This window comes from Vipera berus, assembly GCF_964194415.1.
Source record: "Vipera berus genome assembly, chromosome: 2".
Taxonomy (NCBI): Eukaryota; Metazoa; Chordata; class Lepidosauria; order Squamata; family Viperidae; genus Vipera; species Vipera berus.
The window spans coordinates 278,511,851-278,525,587 of NC_138203.1; the positions used below are offsets into that span (position 1 = coordinate 278,511,851).

The 13,737-nt window shown below is 48.2% G+C and overlaps 1 protein-coding gene across 1 annotated transcript in view; it reads left to right on the top strand.

The window, feature by feature from the left end:
• LOC308661213 (uncharacterized protein) overlaps window positions 1-2,440 on the top strand; it is a 7,140-nt gene extending 4,700 nt beyond the window's left edge. Inside the window, exon 2 of the mRNA XM_081316093.1 lies at window positions 1-2,440. This exon is cut by the window's left edge and continues 640 nt beyond it. Coding sequence (XP_081172219.1) covers window positions 1-818 — 818 coding nt within the window. The 3' untranslated portion in view covers window positions 819-2,440.
• The last annotated feature ends 11,297 nt before the right edge of the window (window positions 2,441-13,737 follow it).

Sequence of the window (13,737 nt, forward strand, 5' to 3'; positions counted from 1 at the left end):
GGGAGAAGAAGGAAAAGTGCCTTGAATGTGGGAAATGTTTTGCCTGGAAATCAAGCCTGATGCGACATCAGAGTCTTCACAATATAGACAGATCCTATGAATGCCCAGAATGTGAGAAACGATGTGTAAATTTCTCTGAACTTCAACGACACCAGGAATGGCACAAAGGAGAGCTACCCTATAAATGTGGGGAATGTGGGAAAAGTTTTATTACACCAACCCATCTTCAGATTCACCAGAGAATCCACACAGGGGAGAAGCCATTCAAATGTGGGGAGTGTGGGAAATGCTTTTCCCAAAAACAACACCTTGGAAGGCATCAGAGGGTCCACACAGGAGAGAAGCCCTACAGATGCGTAGAATGTGGAAAATGTTTTGGACACAAGGGAGGCCTTTGGGCACATCATAAAACCCACACGGGGGAGAAGCCATATCCATGCTTTGAATGTGGAAGATTTTATTCTACCGCATCAGCCCTTAGAAATCACATGAAAGTTCACACGGGGGAAAAAAACCACAAATGTTTCGACTGTGGGAAAGCATTCGCTCGGTCATGTTCCCTTCGAAGTCACAGCCGAATCCATACAGGAGAGAAGCCCCATAAATGCTCGGAGTGCAATAAACGCTTTTCCCGGAAATTTACTCTTTCGAAGCATCAGCGAATCCACACTGGAGAAAAACCACGCAAATGTCTGGAATGCGGGAAATGTTTTGCCCAACCTTCAGCGCTTCGCATGCACACCAGAAATCACACAGGAGAGAGGCCTCACAAGTGTGCAGAGTGTGACAAAAACTGTTCAATTGTAAATCAAAGCTAAAAATGCATCAGAATGTCCATAGCGGAGATCTACCCTTTCAGCTGAGAAGAATGCGGGAAACCTGGAGGCGGTGTGGGTCTGGATGGGAAGGAACAGGCTCAGGCTTAACCCCTCCAAGACCGAGTGGCTGTGGATACCGGCGTCTTGTATTGTCCAACAAGTTCCATTTCTTTCGATGGGGGGGAGGTATTGCCCCCCTCAGAAAGGGCTCGCAACTTGGGTGTCCTCCTGGATTCACGGCTTAATTTGGAAGATCATCTAATGGCCGTGACCAGGGGGGCCTTCGCACAGGTTCACCTAGTGCGCCAGTTGTGCCCCTTTTTGGACCGAGATGCCCTATGCACGGTTACCCACGCCCTCGTCACTTCTCGCCTGGATTACTGCAATGCTGTTTACATGGGGCTGCCCTTGAAGAGCACCCGGAGGCTTCAACTGGTGCAAAATGCGGCCGTGCGGGTGCTTATGGGAGTATCTCCCACTCCCATAGGGGTTGGGAGTGGGAGGCACCGTTTTACAGATGTTTCTCCTCCTATCTCCTGGGCCACTCGCAGTCGGTGTTGACGGGAGGGCAGAGATCCGCCCCGAGGCCTCTCATTTGTGGAGTTCCTCAGGGGTCGGTTCTCTCTCGCCGGGACCTGAAGACCTGGCTCTTCGAGCTGTCCGGCCCAGGCTGAGAGTTTTAACTGGGTTTTTTTTATTTCTTCAGGGATTTAATTTAATCTTTTTAATTGTTTTTAAATTTTGTATTGTTGTTTTTACCCTGTAAACCGCCCTGAGTCCTACGGGAAAGGGCGGTATATAAATTCAATAAAATTCAAATTCAAAATTCAAATTCACTCCTGCGCGAGCTGCATTGGCTTCCGGTTACCCTCCAAGTGCGATTTAAGGTGCTGGTAACAACCTTTAAAGCCCTGCATGGCTTAGGCCCGGGGTACTTGCAATACCACCTGCTGCCATTGTCAACCTCCCATCGCCCGGTTCGCTCCCACAGAGTCGGCCTCCTCAGGGTTCAGTCGGCCAGGCAATGCCGGCCGGCGACCCCCAGGGGGAGAGTCTTCTCTGTGGGCACACCGACCCTCTGGAAAGAGTTGCCTTCGGTCCTTCTGCCGTGATCTGAAGACCTGGTTGTTCGCACAAGTGGGCCTGGACTGACTACAATTTTTAATTAGGCTTTTACTGGGTTAAATTGTTTTGTAATTTCGTATTTATTGTTTAATTCTCTTTTAAATTTTTTACTCTATGTTTTTTAATTTTTATTATTGTGAGCCACCCTGAGTCCTCAGGGAGAAGGGCGGCATATAAATTTAACAAAATGAAATGAAATGAAATGAGTGCTGCAGCGTCTCTGCAGTCAGTTGTATGGGTCAATGACCGTGCAGAGGTTGTAACTTTGAAATGGATTCGTATTTAGCTTTTGGGGGCATGCGTTGTAACTTCGATTCGTTAAATCGCCTGTGGTACCTCAAGGATTACCCATATTTCTTTGCCTGATTGGCGTTCCCTTTTTTCATATTGTCTTTTTCATGGTTTCACATACATGCAAGCATATTCATACACGTACATCCTTGTATTGTTTCTTTGTTGGATCTGTGACTATAATCCGTAATAAAATCATTGTTCAAAATAACCAAGAGGACCGTTTTCAGGGCATGTAATTCGGGGGGCAAGTGTTTTTTTGAAAAACTCAAGATGGCCATCAAATTGTGCCACGGACTGCAGTCAAAAGTTCTGCTTTTTAGCTGTGTGTGTGTGGTGCCCGTCAAAACAGCCGCCATCTTGACTTTTGTGACTCCATCCTCCTTCGCTGGACACTTCCAACTTCTAGGGTTGAATTGAAAAGGGTGGATTTTGGAGGAACTTGAGGTGAAATATCTTGGGTTATTTGAAAGGGCCCCTGCTTTTGTGGGCCTTAATTAAAGGTCGTATCTACGTGAGACTGACACACTTGTGATTAAAAGGACCACATCTTACTTAGGACATACATCATAAGTCACGAGAAGCGTGACTTTGAATTATATAATCAATTCAGTACGAATGGCAAATTGACACCAGGTTGCATTTCATGCAACCCAAAATTCAATGTGAGGCTGCTCTGTGTGTAGTTTAAAGTGCTCGTGATGGAGGGTCACATAAGCGCTACACCACTGACTATTACAGACCACTTTATGACCTGAAAATATTTGAATTAAAAGCTCCCAAGAGTTAAAATAAAATATTTACCATCCAGTTAAGAGGGAACACCAACCAAGTCTTCTAGCAGCTCCCAAAAAAGGCAGCTGTTCGAAAGCACGTAAAAATGCAAGTAGAAAAATAGGGACCACTACAGTGGGAAGGTAACAGCGTTCCGTGCGCCTTTGGCGTCTAGTCATGCCGGCCACATGACCACGGAGACGTCCTTGGACAAGTGCTGGCTCTTCGGCTTTGAAACGGAGATGAGCACCGGCCCCTAGAGTCGGAAACGACTAGCACGCATGTGCAGGGGAACCTTTACCTTTACCTTTAGATTACTGGGACTTTGAAGTGTCCCTGAGTGGTTGGTTCCCACCGTGGGAGATGAAACACAGGCAAGATGTCCACAGCAGAGAAGCTGTTTTTATTGACCTCCCTGAGTGTTGGATAGGGAGGTCATGGATGAAGGCTATAGAAAGCCAAGGCTTAATACTTCCTAGTCCAGCCCAGGAATGGATGAGGTTCCCTCTCAACTGATGGAGGGATGAGAAGCTCCATGCACTGCGACAATAAGGGGCTCTTTGGCCAGAGCTGGTGTGGAGACCTTAGTGTCCACTGAGCTTGGCTGTTTCCTTGCAGACGTTTCATTGTCCAACTAGGTAACATCACGAATGTGGAGAGTTTTATCGAACCACATCAGAACTTAGAAGTCACGTCAAAGTTCACACGGGGGAAAGAAACTACAAATGTCTAGAGCCTGTGGAGGGACGCGGTGGCTCAGTGGGTTAGGATGCTGAGCTTGTCGATCAGAAGGTCAGCAGTTTGGCGGGTCGAATCCCGAGTGCCACGTAGCAGAGTGAGCGCCTGTTACTCGTCCCAGCTTCTGCCAACCTAGCAGTTCGAAAGCACGTAAAAATGCAAGTAGAAAAATAGGGACCACTGCGGTGGGAAGGTAACAGCGTTCCGTGCGCCTTTGGCGTCTAGTCATGCCGGCCACATGACCACGGAGACGTCCTCGGACAAGCGCTGGCTCTTCGGCTTTGAAACAGAGATGAGCACCGGCCCCTAGAGTCGGAAACGACTAGCACGCATGTGCGGGGGAACCTTTACCTTTACCTTTAGAGACTGTGGGGGATCATTTGCTCATTTCGTGTACCCTTAGATGTCACAGCCAAAGACATACAGGAGAGAAGCCCTGTAAAGGCTCAGGGTGCGATAAATGTTTTTCTCAAAAACCTCTCTTGAAGCATCAGCGAATCCACACTGGAGAAAAAACATAGATGTCTGAAGAGTGGAAAATATTTTGCCCACTTCACAGGCACACCCAAAATCATGCGGGAGAGTGACCTTAGAAGTGTGCAGAGTGTGACAAAACTCTTCATTGTAAATCAAAGCTAAAAATGCACCAGAAAGTCCATAGCAGAGACAAATCTCTTTAATTGTGAACTATGCAGGGAAACATTTTTTTTAAAAAAGTCACACCTTGCCATTCATCAGGAATTTCACACAGTGACAGAGGAGAAATTCTACAATTGTATGGTGTAGGAACTCAGAACTAGGAAAACCTTTTTCCTAGTCAAATCATCTTAAATTACCATCTGGGTGTACACAATGCAGGCATAAAGATTGGGAGTGAGAGTATTCACAAAGCAGCAAAAGGATCAGGTATAGACTGAAGATTCACCTGGTTGTAATTGCTGAGACAGTGATAAAACACACACTTGGGATTAATTGGAGCACAGGTTACTTAGCACATACATCGTAGGTTGTGAGAAGTGTACCTTTGAATTCAGTTTACTATGCATTGTAAATTTATACCATGTGCTTCATATGACCCCAAATTCATTTAATATCAGGCTTTCATGTGTACAATTAAGGCTACTGTCTGTACAGTTGTGGTTTTAACTTTAACTTTAAATTATTTTAAGTATATTCTTGTTAATGTTTACTGTGATATATACCATTATTATTCATATACCCTGTTACGGTCAATATTGTTCTTGCCTATTTCTGTCAGTCTATTTCTGTCAACCCTATTTCCCTTCGATTTATCACTTCAAATAGTGTAAATTTTATGGGATCTTTTTGTGGGATTCATTCACATCACTAAAGGAAACGTAGCTTAGTTCCTTGCTTGTTCTGAATCATGATTAATTCTTTTCTCCTCCGTCTCCATGAAATGGCATCTCATCCCCAGCGCAACACAGCATAAAGTTTTCCTGGCTGTTTCAGTGTGAAAGTGGCCTTTTTCCCTCTTGATCCCATAGTTGCTGATGTGCTCAGAAGCTGGGATCTGCCCGACTCCTGTTGGTTACTTCAGGGGGCTCCTGGCATCTTCCCTCCCCCACCCTTTGTGAGCACCTTGATCCGGACACCTGGTTTCTCTAGAGGCGCCTGGTAGCCTGATGCTTGTCAGGTCTTATGGCGGCTCTTTCCCTTCATGGATTTAAGGCTCTTTGGGAAGAAGATCCAGTCCTGGGTTACCGGGAAGGTCAACGGATACCAGAAAAAAAAGAGTCCGTTCTCCCAGGTTTCATGCTGCTAATTCATCACCCCATGTGCATTTGTGAGCATTCTGCTCCTTCCACCAAGAAAGGGGTTTTTATTACTCATGGCACCTCCCATGGGGGTCTCTTGTCTTCCTTTCCTAGTTCAAGGGAGAGCGTCTGAGTTTGGATCGGTCCCCCCCTTTCAGCCAAGAGTTCAGGCACAGCTGGAGAGAGAGAGACACCTGGAAGTTGAGTTGAGGCAGTCATCAATCAGCCTGCAACCATTTGAAGTTAGGATGGACCCCACCCACAAAAGATATTTATGACCTGGATCCTTAACAGGCAGACTCCACTACGGTTATAAATCAAGGACTACCTGTACATATTTTTATATATTATCAGATTTAGAAACCACCCATCTCACTGACTGACTGACTTATTTCCCTTGTTGGGAAAATATTCATCCATTTTAACCTGTGACCACCTTTTATGCATCAGGCACCTGGCACAAACACACACAGACACTGCAACCTCCAGTTCTCCAGTCCCAGCCTTATCCTGTCCGAGGATCTGGAGGACAAACAGCCCTCTACAGCTTTCCAGAAGGCTAGAAGGGTGGGGGACCTGCAGGATCCCCCGGAAAAGGGTCTTCCACAGGGCAGGTGCTGCGACGGAAAAAAAATCACACTTCTTGGGTCTCACTAGATGGCAAATGGCAACAATCCTGGGTAAATGAGGACCCAGATTGTTAGGGGTAATTAAGCTGACTTTGTAATAATGCCGCTTGGGGTGTGTGTGAAAGCCCTAATAAGCAGGCATATACATAGAATGAAGGCTACTGCTAAGCTTGTAAGCCGCCCTGAGTCTTCGGAGAAGGGCGGGATATAAATGGAATAAAAATAAAAATAAAATAAATAAATTACCAGTTTTATAACGGTTTGTCTCCCTTTCTTCAGCTGCTGCTTGCAAGTGAGCAAGGGCGCTGCCTTGAACAAGTTCTAGTCCTGAACATGGATTTGCATCCTTAACATTTCTCCTTCTTGAACGCAGGATCAAACACAGAGATGTGTTTACATGGAAACTGATGCCTGGGTATTTAGGTCTACATCAAATGTTTCTCAAGCTTGACAATTTTAAGATGTGTGAATTTCAACTCCCAGAAATTCCCAGGTTAGCATGAATTCTGGGAGCTCTGAAGTCCGCACATCTTAAAAAGTTGTGCAGTTTTGAGAAACGCCGGTCACAAAAGAGAGCCTGCTGCCGAGGACCCGCAATTTACTCATTTAAACATTGGGAACAGGGGCAAAAATTTTACAAGGGTCAGAATTGATTTACGGGCCATGGATACTCGTCACAATGTTGAACCGTTGTTTAGTGATGACATAGGTTGAGGACTACCTGTAATGAAATTTTGATAAAACTTGGAGCATTTGTGAAAAGGGGGCCCTTGTATAAACACTTGGAATATTGCAAAGTGCTGACTTCACTGAGACCGCTGGACCCCCCAAAGGATCCACAAGAAAGAGAAATTGTGCATTTGGTGTGTGGGAAATGTTTTTTCTTTTTTTTTCTGGAATGTCTACCTGGGTCTGCAGGTAAAAATGCCCTTGCAACCTTCTGACAAGCAAAGTCAGTGAGGAAGCCAGATTCCCTTAACAACTGTGCTGCTAATCTAACAACCGCTGTGATTCATTTCACAATTTTGTCAAGAAAGGTCGTAAAATGGGGCAGAACTCCCTTAACAAACGTCTCACTTAGCAACAGAAATTTGGGGTTCAATTGTAGTCTGAAATTGAGGACTACTTTGTACTTGCTTTGTAAGCTAAATGGAATATGAAATGCATCCAGGAATTGTGCAGCCAATGTCCAAATGGATTCAGACACACACACACAAACCTGTGGGTTTTTTTAAAAAAATATATTTACAGTAAATAAGAGAGCCAAACAGGCTGAATCAACACAAGAATGTCAACTTCCTGAGGTAAATCACAGCATTCAGAGGGGAAAAAAGCGGGAAACAAGGACCCTCCCCATTTTTACTCAAGGCAACCAATCACAGCTTAGCTTGCCTCATGCAGTGGCCAGCCCTCTTCGACCAATCAGCTGTAACTGAGTGTTCTGACTCACTGCACGATCCCCATTGTTCCTATTATTAAATTTAAATATATTGAAACCCCACCCCTCCAATTAATACCTGGACAGCATTTAATACTTTACAACGCCTTGGTAAGGCCACACTTGGAATACTGCATCCATTTTTGGTCACCACGATGTAAAAAAGATGTTGAGACTCTAGAAAGAGTACAGAGAAGAGCAACAAAGATGATCGGGGGACTGGAGGCTAAAACATATAGGGAACGGTTGCTGGAATTGGGTATGTCTAGTTTAATGAAGAGAAGGACGAGGGGGGACATGATAGCAGTCTTCCAATTTCTCAGGGGCTGCCACAAAGAAGAGGGAGTCAAGCACCCAAAGGCAGGACAAGAAGCAACGGATGGAAACTAGTCAAGGAAAGAAGCAACCTGGAACTAAGGAGAAACTTCCTGACAGTTAGAACAATTAACCAGTGGAACAACCTGCCTCCAGAAGCGGTCAATGCTCCAAAACTGGAAGTTTTTAAGAAGAGACTGGACAGCCATTTGTCCGAAATGGTATAGGGTTTCCTGCCTGAGCAGGGGGTTGGACTAGATGACCTCCAAGGTCCCTTCCAACTGTATTATTATTATTAAGCCAAGTTGTTTCACAAGATCCTTGGGCTTTTTTTAAATTTCTGCTAAATAGTTCTTTATTTCTCCTAGACTCTTTCACAGAAATTCCTTTTTTGAGCTGTGCCAAAGGTGCTTTTTCAGGAGGCAATTGGATTTTGTTTTTTTCTTTGAAGACATTTCATTTCTCATCCAAGAAGCTTCTTCAGCTCTGACCGGATGGTGGAGAATGGAAGGATTCAGTCAGAGCTGAAGAAGCTTCTTGGATGAGAAGCGAAACGTCTTCAAGGAAAAACAAAGAAAATCCAGTTGCCTCTCGAAAAAAGCACCTTGGGGACAACGACGACCTGGATGACTGAGAACCTCCATAGTCCTTTTTAAGCTGTTTTGCAAATGAGTACATTTGTGATCATTCTTTTTTTTTTTTGCAAATGAGTACATTAGTGATTGTTCTTTTCTTCTGGCAGATGTAAATTCAATACTTTGGGCTCATAAAAGATGCTACATACTTTTACCTCACCTGCTGTGAATCTTTCATGAGGAAAACCCTTCTTTGCTCTTTCAGAGCTCCTTGGAATAAATTCTTCCTGTTTTACTGGGATCTCACTTTCTAAACATTTCTCTGAGGTATTCTGAGACACACACACCCAGCCTCTTTCAGACCGTTGTTCATCATGCCTGTGTGAATGCTCATCCACTGGAGACCTTTGACTAACAGGCATCAAAAATTTCAGCATTGGCAAGTAGCTTTTCCCACTTCTCGTGTTCTGGAAAATAGTGCAAAATGTGAAACAATTACATTTTTTGGGTCCACCTGTAAACCTCCATGCCTTTGATCCTGACAGATAACCCATAAATTTCAATTTCAGTTGCGTTCCAGTTATGAATTTAAATATCTTGACACGATGCTTTGTGCAGAGGCTTTTCTGAGACAGGAACAAGAAGGAATTCCGGGAAGGAAGATGGAAATTCTGGCTGAGTTAGGAGGAGAAGAGAAGAAAGACCGTGTTGCCTGAAGAGAAGAAACTTGGAAAATTACAGTCTGCTTCAATGTGACAGCGCCCATCCTTGCATGGAGGAGGGGGAGGCAGAGGAGACCCCCCCCTCCAAACACCTGGGGAAATCAAAAACTTAGGAAAGGCAGAAGGAGGGCGGGTAAAGGAGTTGGGGGCTCCTATAGGACACTTGGCTTCTGCATTCCCTCTCAGGGAAGACAGTCTGGGGGACGGACACAGACACAAACGCACACAGAGAGACAGTCGTGGAGCCCCTTCCATGTGCTCTCTCGGGAGGACAGCCTGGGGGATGGACACAGACAGACAGACAAACACACAGAGACAGTCAGTCGTGGAGCCCTTTCCATGTGTTCTCTCAGGAGGACAGTCTGGGGGACGGAGACAGACAGACAAACACAGAGAGAGAGAGAGAGAGAGAAAGAGTTGTGGAGTCCCATGGGTTCTCTCGGAAGGACAATCTGGGGGATGGACACAGACACAGACACACACAGATACACACACAGAGTCGTGGAGCCCCTTCCATGTGCTCTCGGGAGGACAGTCTGGGAGACGGAGACAGACAGACATAGAGACAAACACAGAGAGAGAGAGAGAGTGTCGTGGAACCCCTTCCATGTGTTCTCTCGGGAGGACAGCCTGGGGGACGGACACAGACAGATACACAGACACAGAGTCATGGAGCCCCTTCCATGTGTTTTCTCGGGAGGACAGTCCTGGAGATGGACAGACAGACAGGCATACACATACACACACAAAGAGACAGTCGTGGAGCCCCTTCCATGTGCTCTCTCGGGAGGAGTCTGGGAGACGGACACAGACAGACAGACAGACACACACACAAAGAGACAGTAGTGGAGCCCCTTCCATGTGCTGTCTCAGGAGGACAGTCTGGGAGACGGACACAGACAGACACACACACAGAGACACAGTCATGGAGCCCCTTCCACGTGTTCTCTCGGGAGGACAGTCCTGGAGATGGACAGACAGACAGACATACACATACACACACACACACACACACACACACACAAAGAGACAGTCGTGGAGCCCCTTCCATGTGCTCTCTCGGGAGGACAGTCTGGGAGACAGACAGACAGACAGACAGACACACACACACACACACACACACACACACACACACACACACACAAAGACAGTCGTGGAGCCCCTTCCATGTGCTGTCTCGGGAGGAGTCTGGGAGATGGACAGACAGACATACACATACACACACACACACACACACACAAAGAGACAGTCGTGGAGCCCCTTCCATGTGCTCTCTCGGGAGGACAGCCTGGGGGACGGACACAGACAGACACACACACACACACACAGAGTCATGGAGCCCCTTCCACGTGTTCTCTCGGGAGGACAGTCTGGGAGACGGACACAGACAGACACACACACAGAGACACAGTCATGGAGCCCCTTCCACGTGTTCTCTCGGGAGGACAGTCCTGGAGATGGACAGACAGACAGACATACACATACACACACACACACACACACAAAGAGACAGTCGTGGAGCCCCTTCCATGTGCTCTCTCGGGAGGACAGTCTGGGAGACAGACAGACAGACAGACAGACAGACAGACAGACAGACACACACACACACACACACACAAAGACAGTCGTGGAGCCCCTTCCATGTGCTGTCTCGGGAGGAGTCTGGGAGATGGACAGACAGACAGACACACACAGAGTCATGGAGCCCCTTCCACGTGTTCTCTCGGGAGGACAGCCTGGGGGACGGACACAGACAGACACACACACACACAGAGTCATGGAGCCCCTTCCACGTGTTCTCTCGGGAGGACAGTCCTGGAGATGGACAGACAGACAGACATACACATACACACACACACACACACACACAAAGAGACAGTCGTGGAGCCCCTTCCATGTGTTCTCTCGGGAGGACAGTCTGGGAGACAGACAGACAGACAGACACACACACACACACACACACACACACACACACAAAGACAGTCGTGGAGCCCCTTCCATGTGCTGTCTTGGGAGGAGTCTGGGAGATGGACAGACAGACAGACACACACACACAGAGTCATGGAGCCCCTTCCACGTGTTCTCTCGGGAGGACAGCCTGGGGGACGGACACAGACAGACAGACAGACACACACACAGAGTCATGGAGCCCCTTCCACGTGTTCTCTCGGGAGGACAGTCTGGGAGACGGACACAGACAGACACACACACAGAGACACAGTCATGGAGCCCCTTCCACGTGTTCTCTCGGGAGGACAGTCCTGGAGATGGACAGACAGACAGACATACACATACACACACACACACACACAAAGACAGTCGTGGAGCCCCTTCCATGTGCTGTCTCGGGAGGAGTCTGGGAGATGGACAGACAGACAGACACACACACACAGAGTCATGGAGCCCCTTCCACGTGTTCTCTCGGGAGGACAGCCTGGGGGACGGACACAGACAGACACACACACACACAGAGTCATGGAGCCCCTTCCACGTGCTCTCTCGGGAGGACAGTCCTGGAGATGGACAGACAGACAGACATACACATACACACACACACACACACACACACACACACACACACAAAGAGACAGTCGTGGAGCCCCTTCCATGTGCTCTCTCGGGAGGACAGTCTGGGAGACGGACACAGACAGACACACACACAGAGACACAGTCATGGAGCCCCTTCCACGTGTTCTCTCGGGAGGACAGTCCTGGAGATGGACAGACAGACAGACATACACATACACACACACACACACAGACAGTCGTGGAGCCCCTTCCATGTGCTCTCTCGGGAGGACAGTCTGGGAGACAGACAGACAGACAGACAGACACACACACACACACACACAAAGACAGTCGTGGAGCCCCTTCCATGTGCTGTCTCGGGAGGAGTCTGGGAGATGGACAGACAGACAGACACACACACACAGAGTCATGGAGCCCCTTCCACGTGTTCTCTCGGGAGGACAGCCTGGGGGACGGACACAGACAGACACACACACACACAGAGTCATGGAGCCCCTTCCACGTGTTCTCTCGGGAGGACAGTCCTGGAGATGGACAGACAGACAGACATACACATATACACACACACACACACACACAAAGAGACAGTCGTGGAGCCCCTTCCATGTGCTCTCTCGGGAGGACAGTCTGGGAGACGGACACAGACAGACACACACACAGAGACACAGTCATGGAGCCCCTTCCACGTGTTCTCTCGGGAGGACAGTCCTGGAGATGGACAGACAGACAGACATACACATACACACACACACACACACACACACACACACACACACAAAGAGACAGTCGTGGAGCCCCTTCCATGTGCTCTCTCGGGAGGACAGTCTGGGAGACAGACAGACAGACAGACAGACACACACACACACACACACACACAAAGACAGTCGTGGAGCCCCTTCCATGTGCTGTCTCGGGAGGAGTCTGGGAGATGGACAGACAGACAGACACACACACACACAGTCATGGAGCCCCTTCCACGTGTTCTCTCGGGAGGACAGTCTGGGAGACGGACACAGACAGACACACACACAGAGACACAGTCATGGAGCCCCTTCCACGTGTTCTCTCGGGAGGACAGTCCTGGAGATGGACAGACAGACAGACATACACATACACACACACACACACACACACACACACACAAAGAGACAGTCGTGGAGCCCCTTCCATGTGCTCTCGGGAGGACAGTCTGGGAGACAGACAGACAGACAGACAGACACACACACACACACAAAGACAGTCGTGGAGCCCCTTCCATGTGCTGTCTCGGGAGGAGTCTGGGAGATGGACAGACAGACAGACACACACACACAGAGTCATGGAGCCCCTTCCACGTGTTCTCTCGGGAGGACAGCCTGGGGGACGGACACAGACAGACACACACACACACAGAGTCATGGAGCCCCTTCCATGTGCTGTCTCAGGAGGACAGTCTGGGAGACGGACACAGACAGACACACACACAGAGACACAGTCATGGAGCCCCTTCCACGTGTTCTCTCGGGAGGACAGTCCTGGAGATGGACAGACAGACAGACATACACATACACACACACACACACACAAAGAGACAGTCGTGGAGCCCCTTCCATGTGCTCTCTCGGGAGGACAGTCTGGGAGACGGACACAGACAGACACACACACAGAGACACAGTCATGGAGCCCCTTCCACGTGTTCTCTCGGGAGGACAGTCCTGGAGATGGACAGACAGACAGACATACACATACACACACACACACACACACACACACACACACAAAGAGACAGTCGTGGAGCCCCTTCCATGTGCTCTCTCGGGAGGACAGTCTGGGAGACAGACAGACAGACAGACAGACACACACACACACACACACACACAAAGACAGTCGTGGAGCCCCTTCCATGTGCTGTCTCGGGAGGAGTCTGGGAGATGGACAGACAGACAGACACACACACACAGAGTCATGGAGCCCCTTCCACGTGTTCTCTCGGGAGGACAGTCTGGGAGACGGACACACAGACACA